The sequence below is a fragment of the Pseudochaenichthys georgianus genome, chromosome 5, assembly GCF_902827115.2.
Source record: "Pseudochaenichthys georgianus chromosome 5, fPseGeo1.2, whole genome shotgun sequence".
Classification (NCBI taxonomy): Eukaryota; Metazoa; Chordata; class Actinopteri; order Perciformes; family Channichthyidae; genus Pseudochaenichthys; species Pseudochaenichthys georgianus.
The window spans coordinates 12,294,323-12,308,056 of record NC_047507.1 but is presented as its reverse complement, the minus strand read 5'-3'; the positions used below and the strand labels follow the sequence as shown (position 1 = coordinate 12,308,056).

At 40.1% G+C, this 13,734-nt stretch overlaps 1 protein-coding gene across 1 annotated transcript; it reads left to right on the top strand.

Annotated features, from left to right (window-relative positions):
- Nucleotides 1–747: 747 nt before the first annotated feature.
- On the top strand, nt 748–13,686 carry LOC117446125 (transmembrane protein adipocyte-associated 1 homolog). The gene is made up of 13 exons (XM_034082131.2): nt 748–914; nt 3,301–3,400; nt 3,547–3,601; nt 4,685–4,755; nt 8,474–8,664; nt 9,122–9,208; nt 9,717–9,789; nt 9,973–10,052; nt 10,139–10,249; nt 10,357–10,417; nt 11,063–11,165; nt 11,565–11,645; nt 11,746–13,686. The coding sequence occupies exons 1-13, from the start codon at nt 837–839 to the stop codon at nt 12,011–12,013; spliced, it is 1,359 nt and encodes a 452-aa protein (XP_033938022.1). The 5' UTR covers nt 748–836; the 3' UTR covers nt 12,014–13,686.
- The last annotated feature ends 48 nt before the right edge of the window (nt 13,687–13,734 follow it).

Here is a 13,734-nt window from a genome sequence, read left to right as displayed (position 1 = left end):
AGTGGTTAAGTGTATGCAGAAAATATACATTATTTTTTTCAGCATTTAAAAGCAACAACACCGTAAATAAGTTGTTTATTTCAACAAATTAAAGTATATGCCTGACTCTGGAAATAGTATATATTCAAATTTAGGGGCCGGTGAAATATTCTGTATAGCTTGGAGTTAGGAAATGGGAAATTACATGCATTAATCATGACATGAGTTCTCAAGGTGCATTCTTAAGAAAGTCCTCTCTCCTGATAGAAAATGTTTTGGAATTGAAATAATTTTGCAAATGATCTGTAAATTGCCTTTTTATTTAAGGGCATTGTTGTATGATATTTAGCCCATATTATTGCAATGTATTGAGCATTCCGTGACCAACAAAATAAACCATGGCCTCTTTCATTTCTTTATTTTTGGGGATGGGCAATACACCACTGGCTGCTTGAGGTAATTCAGTCTCCACTCTGTGGTTTCTTGTGGTAACTACACTGAACATATGTTTATCCTTTTTCTTCATATTACTTCCTGTGATGATTTCCCCACATGATTGCATTATTCGGTGTTTCTATTATCTTGTGTTTGTCTATAAATCGTCACATTATTCCGACTACAATTAAACTACATTTCCCATCTATCCTTTACTCCAGATACGCAACCACAAGGAGTCTGAATTATTTTATCCAACCAATGAGCTAGAGGAATACTGTAGTGCCAGATGACCTTTATTGGAGTTTTTAAACCATTGCTCGCTGTGGTGGCGATTCCTCTCCTTTATGTCTATCTGTCCTAACTACAGTTAAGGTTTTATTTATTTTGTATATTCAAGTGGGAACAGACAGCTGGTGGAAATGGGAGGTAGCACGTCAAAGAAAGTGTCATTCGGGCTGGACGAAAACGAGAAGGTCATAGTTATTGAAGGAGTGAAGGTAGATATAACTTCAACTAATTTGTTTGCAATTCAGAGACAAAGTCTAAGTTATTCTATGAGGCATGACGACTGCAGCTAATACGGTTTAGCTAGTGACAGTGTTCGTCCAAGGTGCACTGAAAGGCTGACAGCTCCCATGTCCTTAAATGAACTGGGTCATTCTACGTTATGTCCAGTAGCTGTTTCTCGCTGTCTAAAAGTTATTACGCTTAATATTATCCTTGCAACAGTTTGAGGAATTACGACGTATTCCTATAATACCATTGAAGTAGACGCAACGAACGCAGTTCAATTTTACCATTCTGGCTAAATGTCCAAAACGCAACGCTACCTTAATTTGGGCTAAAGCTATCTTTGCTATGTCAACACCACTCAGAAGGGTAAGCTAAGGGCACCAACTCAAGTACCTCTACTACATTACTGTAACGACATCAGCAGTAACCTTTAGTAAACGTTTCAAAACATGGACAGTTTCAGTTTCATAAAGACATAGTCTGTAACTGAGCTCCACATGTGAACTGTTAAATGATTCAGAAAGAGAATACATTACTATTGTCTGGATCCATGTAGGCAGATAGCTTCTCATTCTCTTACTATTCAGGAGGGACATCATACACTGAACAAAAATATAAATGCAACACTTTTGTTTTTGCTCCCATTTTTCATGAGATGAACTCAAAGATCTAAAACATTTTCTATATACACAAAATAACCATTTATCTCAAATATTGTTCACAAATCTGAAAAAATCTGAGATAGTGAGCACTTCTCCTTTGCCGAGATAATCCATCCCACCTCACAGGTGTGCCATATCAAGATGCTGATTAGACAGCATGATTATTGCACAGGTGTGCCTTAGGCTGGCCACAATAAAAGGCCACTCTGAAATGTTCAGTTTTATCACACAGCACAATGCCACAGATGTCGCAAGTTTTGAGGGAGCTTGCAATTGGCATGCTGACAGCAGGAATGTCCACCAGAGTTGTTGCCCATGAATTGAATGTTCATTTCTCTACCATAAGCCGTCTCCAAAGGCGTTTCAGAGAATTTGGCAGTACATCCAACCGGCCTCACAAACTGTAGACCACGTGTAACCACACCAGCCCAGGACCTCCACATCCAGCATGTCACCCATTGAGCATGTTTGGGATGCTCTGGATCGACGTATACGACAGCGTGTTCCAGTTCCTGCCAATATCCAGCAACTTCGCACAGCCATTGAAGAGGAGTGGACCAACAACAGGTTGTGGCAACACAGGCCACAATCAACAACCTGATCAACTCTATGCGAAGGAGATGTGTTGCACTGCGTGAGGCAAATGGTGGTCACACCAAATACTGACTGGTTTTCAGACCCCCCCAATAAAGCAAAACTGCACGTTTCAGAGTGGCCTTTATTGTGGCCAGCCTAAGGCACACCTGTGCAATAATCATGCTGTCTAATCAGCATCTTGATATGCCACACCTGTGAGGTGGGATGGATTATCTCGGCAAAGGAGAAGTGCTCACTGTCACAGATTTGTTCAGATTTGTGAACAATATTTGAGAGAAATGGTTATGTTGTGTATATATAGAAAATGTTTTAGATCTTAGAGTTCATCTCATGAAAATGGGAGCAAAAACAAAAGTGTTGCATTTATATTTTTGTTCAGTGTAGCTCTAAGAAGTACCCAGATATTTTACTTATAAAAAGTAGCAATACTACATTGTAAAAACATACTCTATTACAAGTAAAACTCCTGCATTCAAAGTTGTCCTCAAGTAAAAGTACAATAGCATTGGCATCAAAATATACTTTAAGTACAAATGTTCTAGTATGGCTCATATCTGATTTAAGAATATACCTTTTTTGTATTATAAATGCATTACTGTCAATGTTTACTTGCATAGGTCGGGAATATGTAAATGACTACTTGCTATACTCCTGGGTAGCTTAACCTATAATAATACATAGTGATGTATTAGTTGATTTCAAATCTGTATGCTATGTGTTTGATATAAATTGATTCCTGTTTAAGATAGCAGTATTCATATGGTGGTTAACTGTATGCAGAACATATGAATAGATTTTTGTCATCATTTTAATGCAACAACACAGTAAATCATTTGTGTATTTCATTTGCCTTGAGTGCCGGTGATTACTGCTGTATAAATGCAGTAAGAATTATGTTTGGGAAATTATGAAGTAAAGTGAAAGTAGGATAATGAGGAAATATTTAAGTCCAGAACAAGTACCTACATTTTTTAAAGTTAATGATGGACTTTTTAACCTTCAAGACTTTAATCTGCTGCTTTCAAGATAAACAACTGTCCTGTATGAACACCAAGGGGCTGGTTAATGGTTTTTTATGTTCAGATTTCCTAATTCTTACATTCCTATCCAGCTTTCAGACGATGTGCTCCAGCGGATGAGGGACGCTGAGGGGTCTGAAAGCACCAAGCCACCCCCCTCTCCACCAGAACCCGGTCAGAAACAACCACCAAGTGAGTCCGGGTCAAAGACCTTGGCTTTCTTTCACAGAGCTCCCATTGGGAGGCCCACTGTGTCGACATGTTCTCATGCAGTGCATGGTGAGAAAAGCATTAGACCTTAACCCTTTGTATTGATATTCATCCCATTTGATTTTCAGGTCCAAAACCAACAGGACCCTCCCATACCGAAATACATGAAGAAATACGCAAAAAGTAGGTGCTCATAATGTCAAGATCACTGTTTGTTTTTGATTTTATCCAGCCATATTTGTTGAACGACCTCCTCTAACTCTGGATGTCCCTTATTATGGTAGTACATTAGTTGTGTCTTACTAGGAATTTGACGCCTCCTGAAGTATTGAAACCTGTGCAGCATATCAGATCTTATCATTTATTGATGTCAGGCCCTCTGTGTTGGCACATGCTACACATAGCCAGTGGAGGTGACAGATTTATAAAATAACTGACACTTGATGCTAATGAGCGATGCTTATGGAAGACATACACACCACGAGTGACCTGTCAACACTGCTCGTGCTGATGTGTTTGTGTGTGGGTGTTGGTGTGTGTGTGTGTGTGTGTGTGTGTGTGTGTGTGTGTGTGTGTGGTGTGTGTGTGTGTGTGTGTGTGTTGTGTGTGTGTGTGGTGTGTGTGGTGTGTGTGTGTGTGTGTGTGTGTGTGTGTGTGTGTGTGTGTGTGTGTGTGGCATGCGTGGTGCTATGGTGCTGAAATGCTTGTACACTATCTTGAGTCTCTATAGATTTACATGTTATCAAGCCCAACAATTCTCACCCACTCACTGTAAAAATTGTTGGACGAATATTAATATACATTATATTATTAAACCTTTTTCCATATTTGTGTGCCTCTGTAATGTAATCATCCTATTGATGTAGGTTCATGTAGTCAACAGAACATTAGAAAGTTACAGAAATCGTCTTTTGAACAAAATACCACAGTAAACTTTGGTTATGTCATGATGTTACTGGATTGGATTGCAATATATGGAAGTTTGGAATGAAATCTAAAGCTTGTTCTCCTCATGAATTTGTATTTTCTTTTCACGATTACCTAAATGATATGTATATAAACTCACCGAACAACTGCTTTTTACTATGCATAGTCAGTCAAGAGGTTTTTGTTTCTCAGTTTTAGTATTGTTTTATAAACAAACAAAAACAATATCTGACCTTGCTGGGTAGCTGGTGCGTGAACAATAACTTAAATGTTTAGCAGACTTTTACTGGATAGATAAAGGTTAAGGCTTAAAACAGCTCTTATCTTCCCCTACATCAGCTTTGAGCGGCAGCAGGCCCAGGTGCAGGAGCAGCTGGCCTCCCTCGCCCAGACGACAACGGGTCCCCAAGGTGGATAGAAATGCATACGCCACTCTCTGGGGGGTCAAACAGCTCCGTGTGTGCGCCCTATACGGACATTTTCAGATCACTGATAGTGATTGCGCAATAGCCCCGCCTCTCCCCACCTCTTCTGCTCACCTCCGCTTACCCCGCGGCAGTGTTGAAGTGTTTCGCCACCAACAACAACAACAATGGCGGATCGCAGAGTTGCTATCGTGCTCCGGACGCTATTGACCATGCTACAGTTGTTTGTGCAACATCTACAGCAATAATGATGAGGCAATAGCCCCGCCTCCCCACCTCTGCTGCTCACCCCCACGTCAAAGTAAACTGCATCCTGAATTCAGATTATTTATCTTTCTCTCGCGAGTGAAGTCTAATCTGACAGGACGGAGACACGCAGCTCTGCTCACCTGCAGCTCCTCCCTCTGCAGCAAAACACACACTTCAAGTCAGATCATCACCCTTAGCTATTTCAATTACCTCTCAAACTCCCTAAACTAGTTATAAATATATTTATTTTTACAGTCGGCCGGGTCACTGAATACTGGATGAGCTGCTGCATGAGACAGACACTGGCGCTGTCCGAAGAGAGGGAGGAAAAAGAGAGGCTCCGTGTATTTTATCATTATATTATATAGAGTCGTTATTCATTTGTTTTAAAGCTCAATAAATAACAAAGAAGACCTTTGACCGGCACTTTTATAATTTTGTCCGTAAGATTTCAACTTTAATACACGCTGACTGGCGAAAAACTCTGCCCGGTTCCCTCGGCCCCCACCGCGGAGAATAAACAGAAGGGCAACCATGACAACCATGCTTCTTCGCTGCTTTTGTGGAGGAAGTTACAGCGCCACGTAGAGGCTCCTGCATATGTACTGCAGCTTCTCCAGCGGTTGGAGCTAAACGGAGCGGTCTCGTGTGGGCAGACACTATCCGGATAATTATTGCATGTGGACGGAAGCCGTTTGCGATTGCGTTTGCGTTAATCCTATGCGTTTAGCCGTTTTCGTCCTCGTGGGGCCACAGCCTAAGTTCTAACCCTATCGTCTATTCCTTGCCCTCTGAGTGAAACGTCACGGGGTTAAGGGATAGTCGATAGGAGAATTCAAAAGGACTTAGGAGAAGAGACTGCGGTACTTTAGAGAATCCGGCTGCACTTCCACTATCCGACATGTTTATGATGCGCCAGCGGACGTCATTGTGTGCGTCTGCTGCTGTGGGGGAACCATGGAAACCACAGTTTTCTATACAGCGGACTACAACATGGATGTTTAATAAGAACGAGGGACTACTGTAAACTCATCTAGAGACTCTGCACCGTGCTCTGATGCTGCTGCTTTGCTTTATGAACGTGGACAACAGAGAAACATATTCTTCATGACCAAAGTTGGAATTGAAATAAAAAAGGAAAGTGAAACTTATGCTCGTCACCCTCTCCCTCCGATCCACATTAATACCAATGATCCCAATACGTATGATTGTATGAACTAAAGATCTTAAAATCAATACAAATGTATTTATTATAAACGTTAGTCCTTAACATCTATCACTGAATATCACCATTCAAACATCTTTTAGAAGTTTAACAAACTCCACACAGCTCAGTAAAGACTGAAATGTTGACTTTATTTGATCATTTCAGTAAAAACTAACGTTCATATTTCTCTTTTTGATGATAATACTGATGAACGTTCAAAACAAAGCACTTTGGCAACTTACCACATACGTTTTAAAATGCTTAATAAGAAACGTAACTTACATGATATCATTTCTCGGTCATAATCGGTTGTTTCCGTGAACGGCCGACTGTTGTGTGACGGCAAATGCTGCGGCTGCAAGGCATTATGGGGCAGCACTTTCTCCTCTCCTTTCGGTAAGGGAGGTCCAGTGGCTCCTAAGCTAAAGAAGGTTACAAAGGAATTTTAAACCTCCTTTCCTATCATCTAGAGCAGGGGTTCCCAACCCCCGGTAAAATAGCTGTGAGTTTTTCGTAATATTTGCAGAATTATAAATATATAAAAATATTTTATCATAATATTTTTTTCAAAAAGTGTTTAATGTTCGCACCTATAGCCTACCAGACATATTATTTCATCCAGTAGCCTAGTTAATCTTTCACCAGAAAACCGTTGAAAATGGCTTTTATGATGTTCCGAGGGATTCGGTGGCTCAGCCTATAAGGTGCGCACGAGAATGTTACCGGTGCGCCAAGTAGGAAGAGGAGCGCACAGGAGACAACCGTTTAATTGCAGACTGTTATGTTTATGTGGGGAAATAGCAGTGCATACATTATTTGAGATATACTTCAAACTCTGACTTAATTTTAAGGACATGTCGGCCAGGGGTGTAGAGCTATATGTTTAAGCACCGGATTGGCAAAACAGGAGAGTAAACCAGTCTGCCTTGATCTATGAATTCATGTCCGGGACTCTCACGGCATCTGCTGCCCGCAGCTGTTTTATAGAAGGAAAACCTCCTTCACTTCATGAAATGGTTGCAGCATCAGGAGGCAGCGGGACGTGTACTCCGCCTCTGAGAAGTGCAGCACCAGCGCGCCGAGAGCTGTGCCTTTTTACGCACCGCCTTGGCTGTGTTTACCTTCATCAGAACAGCTTAAGAGTGACTGCGGGCTGCTACGTGTTAACCACACACACCTCTACACACATCGAACTGCCCGATTACTCCCCCTTTTATTAGTTTTATGAAGGAGGGAGATGTCCATGCAGTCACCAAGGCGTGTGTGTGTCTGTGTCTGCTCTGCGTGTTTGTGTCTGTCCGACACCGGCATTTGTTTTCAAATGACCATGAACAGTAATTTACACACATTTGGCTAACTCCATAGGTAGCCTATATGCGGGTGTTCCCAAAAAAAATGTGTTTAATCTTAATCTCGATGTAGTGCTAAATGCTGTCGGAATGCACCGGAACGAACGACACTATCATAATATCTTCTGAAAACAAATGCCAGTCACACACACACACACACACAACACACACACACACACACACACACACACACACACACACACACACACACCACACACACACACACACACACCACACACACACACACACACACACACACACACACACACACACACACACACACACACCACACACACACACACGCGCACCGCACACCCTGGCGACCGGACATCTCCTTCATAATGCGCCTTCTCCTCGTTTTCCCAGCATTCACTGGATTATCCGTAAATCATACAAACAAAACCAAAACGTTGATTTATCTGTTTTCCCGTTTTGGCTTAAAACTGAATAACGTCGGTTCTTTGGTTTTCCGTTTTTCAGAAAAACCAAAAAACTACACTGGTTCTTTTTTAAACGTTGTTAATATGTTTTGGATGCATATTGTTCTAGTATTTGTTCAGTTACATACAATTAGCCTCTGTTGCCACCTGCTGGTGGTGAGTAAATAATAAAATCAGTTCAAATTGACAACCGGTCCGCGATTTTTTTTAAATGTATCTGCCGGTCCTTGGCACAATAAAGGTTGGGAACCCCTGATCTAGAGAATTCGAACAGCACTTATCATGGCTGCCACTGAGGGACTTCCGGGTCATTTCACTCCGTTAGGAAGGTTCCTAAGCTAAATGGACTATTCGACTTCAGCCTAAGTAAAACATACCTTGCGTCTGAATCTATCTGTGACTCAATGACTTAACTTTGAGATACATATCTGACTAACAACTCGTGATATCTACTACAGATGAAATATATTTTCAGAAGTTATGTGTCATCCCCTCACATGTGTCTCTTCCTCACAGGGTGCGGTTCTGGGACATCTTACTGCTGGTGCCTAATGTGGCCTTCTTTGTGTTCCTGATGTGGAAGCTGCCCTCGGCCAGGGCAAAAATTCGACTCACCTCCAGCCCTATCTTCGTCACCTTTTACTTTCTGGTAGGACATTAACTACAGATACCCCAATATATATAGTTTTGAAGCAGTCATCTTTAGGAATAAAATAATTTCTACACATAATTTACAACGACTGCAGTGTTGATCTCCTTAAGTCTGTAGGGACACTGCTCCTGATAATAACTTTGACTTTAGTCTGTCAACAAGGGAAAACAACCTTGTCCAAAGACCTGCTGATGAGTTCATTTAGTTAATGCTTGCACTTTTTAATGTGTTCCTCCTCTGTGGAAAGTTTTTACTCTCATGTTTCCAAACTCTACTCCAAATGTTTATTTCAATCCAATTGTTAGCCTTCTTGTGAAATCACAACTGTTTGTTACTAGTGTTACCAGTGGATTGTTCATTTCAGATATACTTTCCCCAAATTTCTACTCAAGGATATGTTTTTATTTATTGTGATATACGAACTAACGTGTTTGTTTTTAACTGTAATCCTTAGGTGTTTGTCGTAGCAGCGGTTGGAATCACCCGTGCCGTAGTGTCCATGACTGTCAGCACGTCCAGTGCTGCCACCATCATAGACAAAGTAAGGAGGCTGATGAAGCATAAATAATATTTTTGAAACCATGTGGGTGTTAGGTTGTAGATCCCCAAAATCAAAGGCTCAAATTCAAAGAACAAGATGTAATAGTATAAGCCAACACATTGAAAGGGGTCTGTGTTGTGCTTTTTCTGAAATATACTGTATTTACTCAACGGTAATAGCAAATGGCAGATTTTAATTTTGCTACTTGGCCTAAACTGAAGTATCACTGATATATATCCTCTTTATAGAATACCCAGAGCAGCTGATAGGAGCTTCAGTTTGACTTTCTTTGGCTTATAATTTCTAAAAGGCATGGCTGACATTCCTCACATACCAGACAGATCGAGAGTTCAGAGGGATGAACCTGCTGCTCCCATGGCACACTGTCATGGCTGCACTGTTGATAAAATATGCACATGATTATGATACATACAATTTTAAGGTTCAAAATGTGTTACATGCCGACACTTGTCATGATGCATAACCACAATGCTTGTTGTCTCCTCAGGTGCTGTGGGAAATCACACGTTTCTTCCTGCTGGCTATTGAGCTCAGTGTTGTCATCTTGGGACTTGCTTTCGGTTCGTTACTTGTTTCAGTTCTCATTGTGGTGTATGGCAACCTCTGTCCTTTCACATTACACACCTTTTTTTGTTTATTAAGTTGTAATGATCCCTTTCAGCCTTGACTCTAAGTTTTGAATGTAACTGAATGACTGTACAGTTTTTTTCATTCTGTTAAGCCTTTCTCTATCCATTCATCAGGTCACCTGGAGAGCAAGTCTAGTATAAAGCGGGTGCTGGCGATAACTGCTGTGCTTGCTTTAGGCTACTCCATCACCCAGGTATCTATCATTGTAAGAGGCAGCGGGAAATGTTTTTGGTAAGCTCTCGATGGGAATTCAATTAAATGAATGACATGTTTTTCCAGGGCACACTTGAGATCCTGTATCCAGACAGTCACCTCTCTGCTGAGGACTTCAACATCTACGGTCACGGAGGACGTCACTTCTGGTTGGTCAGCTCCTGCTTCTTCTTCCTGGTGAGTAACCTGTTACCATGCAGAAGAAGCAGCATGAAGAGTGAAATTAAAAGTCATAGCTGTTACCTGATAACTGATGTCTAATAATTCCCTCTTCTTTTATATAGGTGTACTCTTTGATTGTGATCTTGCCTAAAACTCCAGTGAGGGATAGGATATCTCTTCCATGTAAGTGAAAGATTTAATTGCCGAAAATAATAAAACGACATTGAAGAGGTTGAAAAATAAGCATTATATATATATATATATATATATATATATATATATTTATTTAGTCAATTTATTGAACATGTCAGAAACAAAACATACAACAATAATAATAATTAAAAAAGAATCTTGTACTAATAATTATAACAAAGAGAAACAAATTAAATAATAAAACGTTCAAGGTACAACAAAATAAATTAAATTAAAAACAATTATCAAATAGTCTCGGTCATGTTCAACAGGGGCAAGAAAAAGCTTTTTTTTTTTTTAAAACATTTTTCATGAAAATAAAAGATTACAATTTCTCTTTTTTACAAAACAATCAAAAAGAAATAACTTTTACGATTGCAAGAAGTAACAAGTATGAGTTTACAGGTCCTGCTCATAACCATTCATGATTTGGCTTCTAAATAATAGTTTTAGTTTAGGTAAACTTATAAAATATTTATTTTAGTTTAGGTAAACTTGTACAATATATATCATGTCATTCATATAAACCCACAAAGATGTGCTCCACGCTTAGTAATTGTTCTGTGTGATGCCATATAATAAAAAACATTTCAACCATTGTTGCCTAATAACATTTGTTTTGCTTCCTTCGTCCAGCTAAGAGAAGCTTCTATGTGTACGCTGCCATCCTGTCTCTACTGAACCTCGTCCAGGGCCTGGGCAGTGCTCTGCTTTGTGCTGGAATCATAGAGGGACTCTGGTCAGTGTCATCACTTTGAGTTTATACTGAATTAATTGACCTGTGGGAATGTTTACGAAATAAAAATAAAAGGTCGAAGAGGTTCTGGCTCCAGAGTTGCTATGGAGCTTTGTATTTATGTAACATGTCCTGGATCTGGTGCTGGGTGGCTGTTTTTGTTTGGCTGAGTTGCATACTAGATGGATGACTCACTGTTTTTGGTAGGTCCAATGAGCATCAGTGGAGCTGGGGCGATTAAATGAGAACATAACAGATGTTTCTCTTTTGGATTGAAGAGACCTTTTGGCAAAAAACCCATTGGTTGAGTTTTCTGTGTATGAAGCTTATAACAATGCTGCTACTTTCGATGTGATTCTTCGCAAAGTATCAAACTTATTTTGTTTTTGTTTTCTCAACCAGCTGTGTGGATGTCACCACCTTCCTGTACTTCTCCGCCTTTGCGCCGCTCATTTATGTCACATTCCTCAAAGGCTTCTTCGGGTTAGTACAAATAATCATACACAGAACACTTAAGCGTTGCATTCCTCGCTTCGACCTGTTTTCTTTCTTTACTTGAACTACTTTCTTCCTTTTTAAATAGGTCAGAGCCAAAGATCCTGTTCTCCTACAAGTCACAGATGGATGAGCCAGATGAGAGTGACGTCCACCTTCCTCCCACCGTCGCTACCACTGGGCGAAAGGAGATGAGTGACCAGGGCCTGTTCTACTCCTCCACCCAAATCGATGGCGCCGGTCCCGGCAGCTCTCGTATGGTTGGAGCGTACCTGGATGATGTCGCCTCCGGGCCTTATGGGTCCAGCAGCATTAACAGCATTGAAGCTGACCGCTGGAGACCTATCAACGTGTGAATGAACGAAGAGGAGTGTTGCGGTTTAAACAGCTGGACCTTAATATTGTGTATGTAGTGTGTAATGCAACATGGCCAAAAAAAAAGCTGAACAAAGAAGTTGGATCACAAGAACAAGTTATCTTGGTCTTGCTTTGACGCCAGCTAAGTTAACAAGTGGACACTTAAGGAGAAACCTTTGCTAGCCAATTATCTGGAAGACTGTGAATTAAGCAACTGCTTTTGTAACACTGTTGCCAGAGTGCACTGCTGCTGTAGCTCCACACTAGGAGCACTTTCCCTGATTGTTCCCTGGACAGACTCTGTTTTGATTCTGCTTGATGTGCTTTTAAATGTGGGAGCTTATTGACTCGAATCAGCGCAATTACTGTCATTCCTGCATCCTGCAACAACAGCTAAAGGCTTAATGATTAACTCATTGTAAATTCCTACTTAAAATCTAAGAGTATCTCTTCGTTATTGGCTGCCATGTATTAGATTTGTGACCCGATTTGGATAATGATGTTTTTACTGAATCACTCTGCCTCTCCACACAGGAAAAGGACTTGTGGTACTTCATTTAGTTAGGTGTACTTTGTCTTCTGAGATAGGCGCTGTCCCTTCTGTGAACAAGTGAAATGTGTTAATGGATGTGTGTCACTGCAATATGATAAGAAAACCAGTCGCTCCTAAATACAGCATATTCATTCACACTTAAGACCACAGATCACCTGTAACTCTGCCAGGATTGGCTCTGACACAAGAGCAAATTGTCTTAGATATAAACTCTCTAGCTATCATTTCATTCCACTTTTATTTATGTTGGGGTTTTAATTTCTTACAACACATTTTTCATTCCTGCTACTGGTACATGTTTGAGCATCATAGTTGTTAAGAGTGTGTTATTAGGTGTGTGATTCAAACAACAAATGTGCAGAAATCTTCTTTGAGTATTCCTAATTAGACATGCCCTCATTCCATATCAGCATGTCTATTTCCGCTCTGCTTGTTGCAAAGGGTCACTGTGTATTGTTTATTTTTCTGCCAATATCGTTACCGGAATTCTCACAAATGTTATAACAAATGTTAAAATTAGACCAAAAAGTGATACGTGGTTGTCTATGCAGTGTATTTTAAAAATATATATTAACCCTTATGTCCCCCTGAACAAGAGAGACTCAGGCGATGGGTAAAATCACATTTCCTTATTCCTATCAAGGAAATATGATGTATGTGAGCTTCCCTCTGAAAATACTATTTGTTTGGTATACATTGATTACTGTATTTAAGCTAGCAGTATTCATATAGTGGTTAAGTGTATGCAGAAAATATACATTTATTTTTTCAGCATTTAAAAGCAACAACACCGTAAATAAGTTGTTTATTTCAACAAATTAAAGTATATGCCTGACTCTGGAAATAGTATATATTCAAATTTAGGGGCCGGTGAAATATTCTGTATAGCTTGGAGTTAGGAAATGGGAAATTACATGCATTAATCATGACATGAGTTCTCAAGGTGCATTCTTAAGAAAGTCCTCTCTCCTGATAGAAAATGTTTTGGAATTTGAAATAATTTTGCAAATGATCTGTAAATTGCCTTTTTATTTAAGGGCATTGTTGTATGATATTTAGCCCATATTATTGCAATGTATTGAGCATTCCGTGACCAACAAAATAAACCATGGCCTCTTTCATTTCTTTATTTTTGGGGATGGGCAATACACCACTGGCTGCTTGAGG

What these genes read in the sequence shown, in the direction of transcription:
- LOC117446125 (XM_034082131.2), top strand. Translation starts at nt 837, where the DNA reads ATGGGAGGTAGCACGTCAAAGAAAGTGTCATTCGGGCTGGACGAAAAC. An exon ending in GGAATCATAGAGGGACTCTG is followed by an intron (nt 11,166 to 11,564) that starts GTCAGTGTCATC and finishes TTTCTCAACCAG; the next exon opens with CTGTGTGGATGTCACCACCT. An exon ending in TTCCTCAAAGGCTTCTTCGG is followed by an intron (nt 11,646 to 11,745) that starts GTTAGTACAAAT and finishes CTTTTTAAATAG; the next exon opens with GTCAGAGCCAAAGATCCTGT.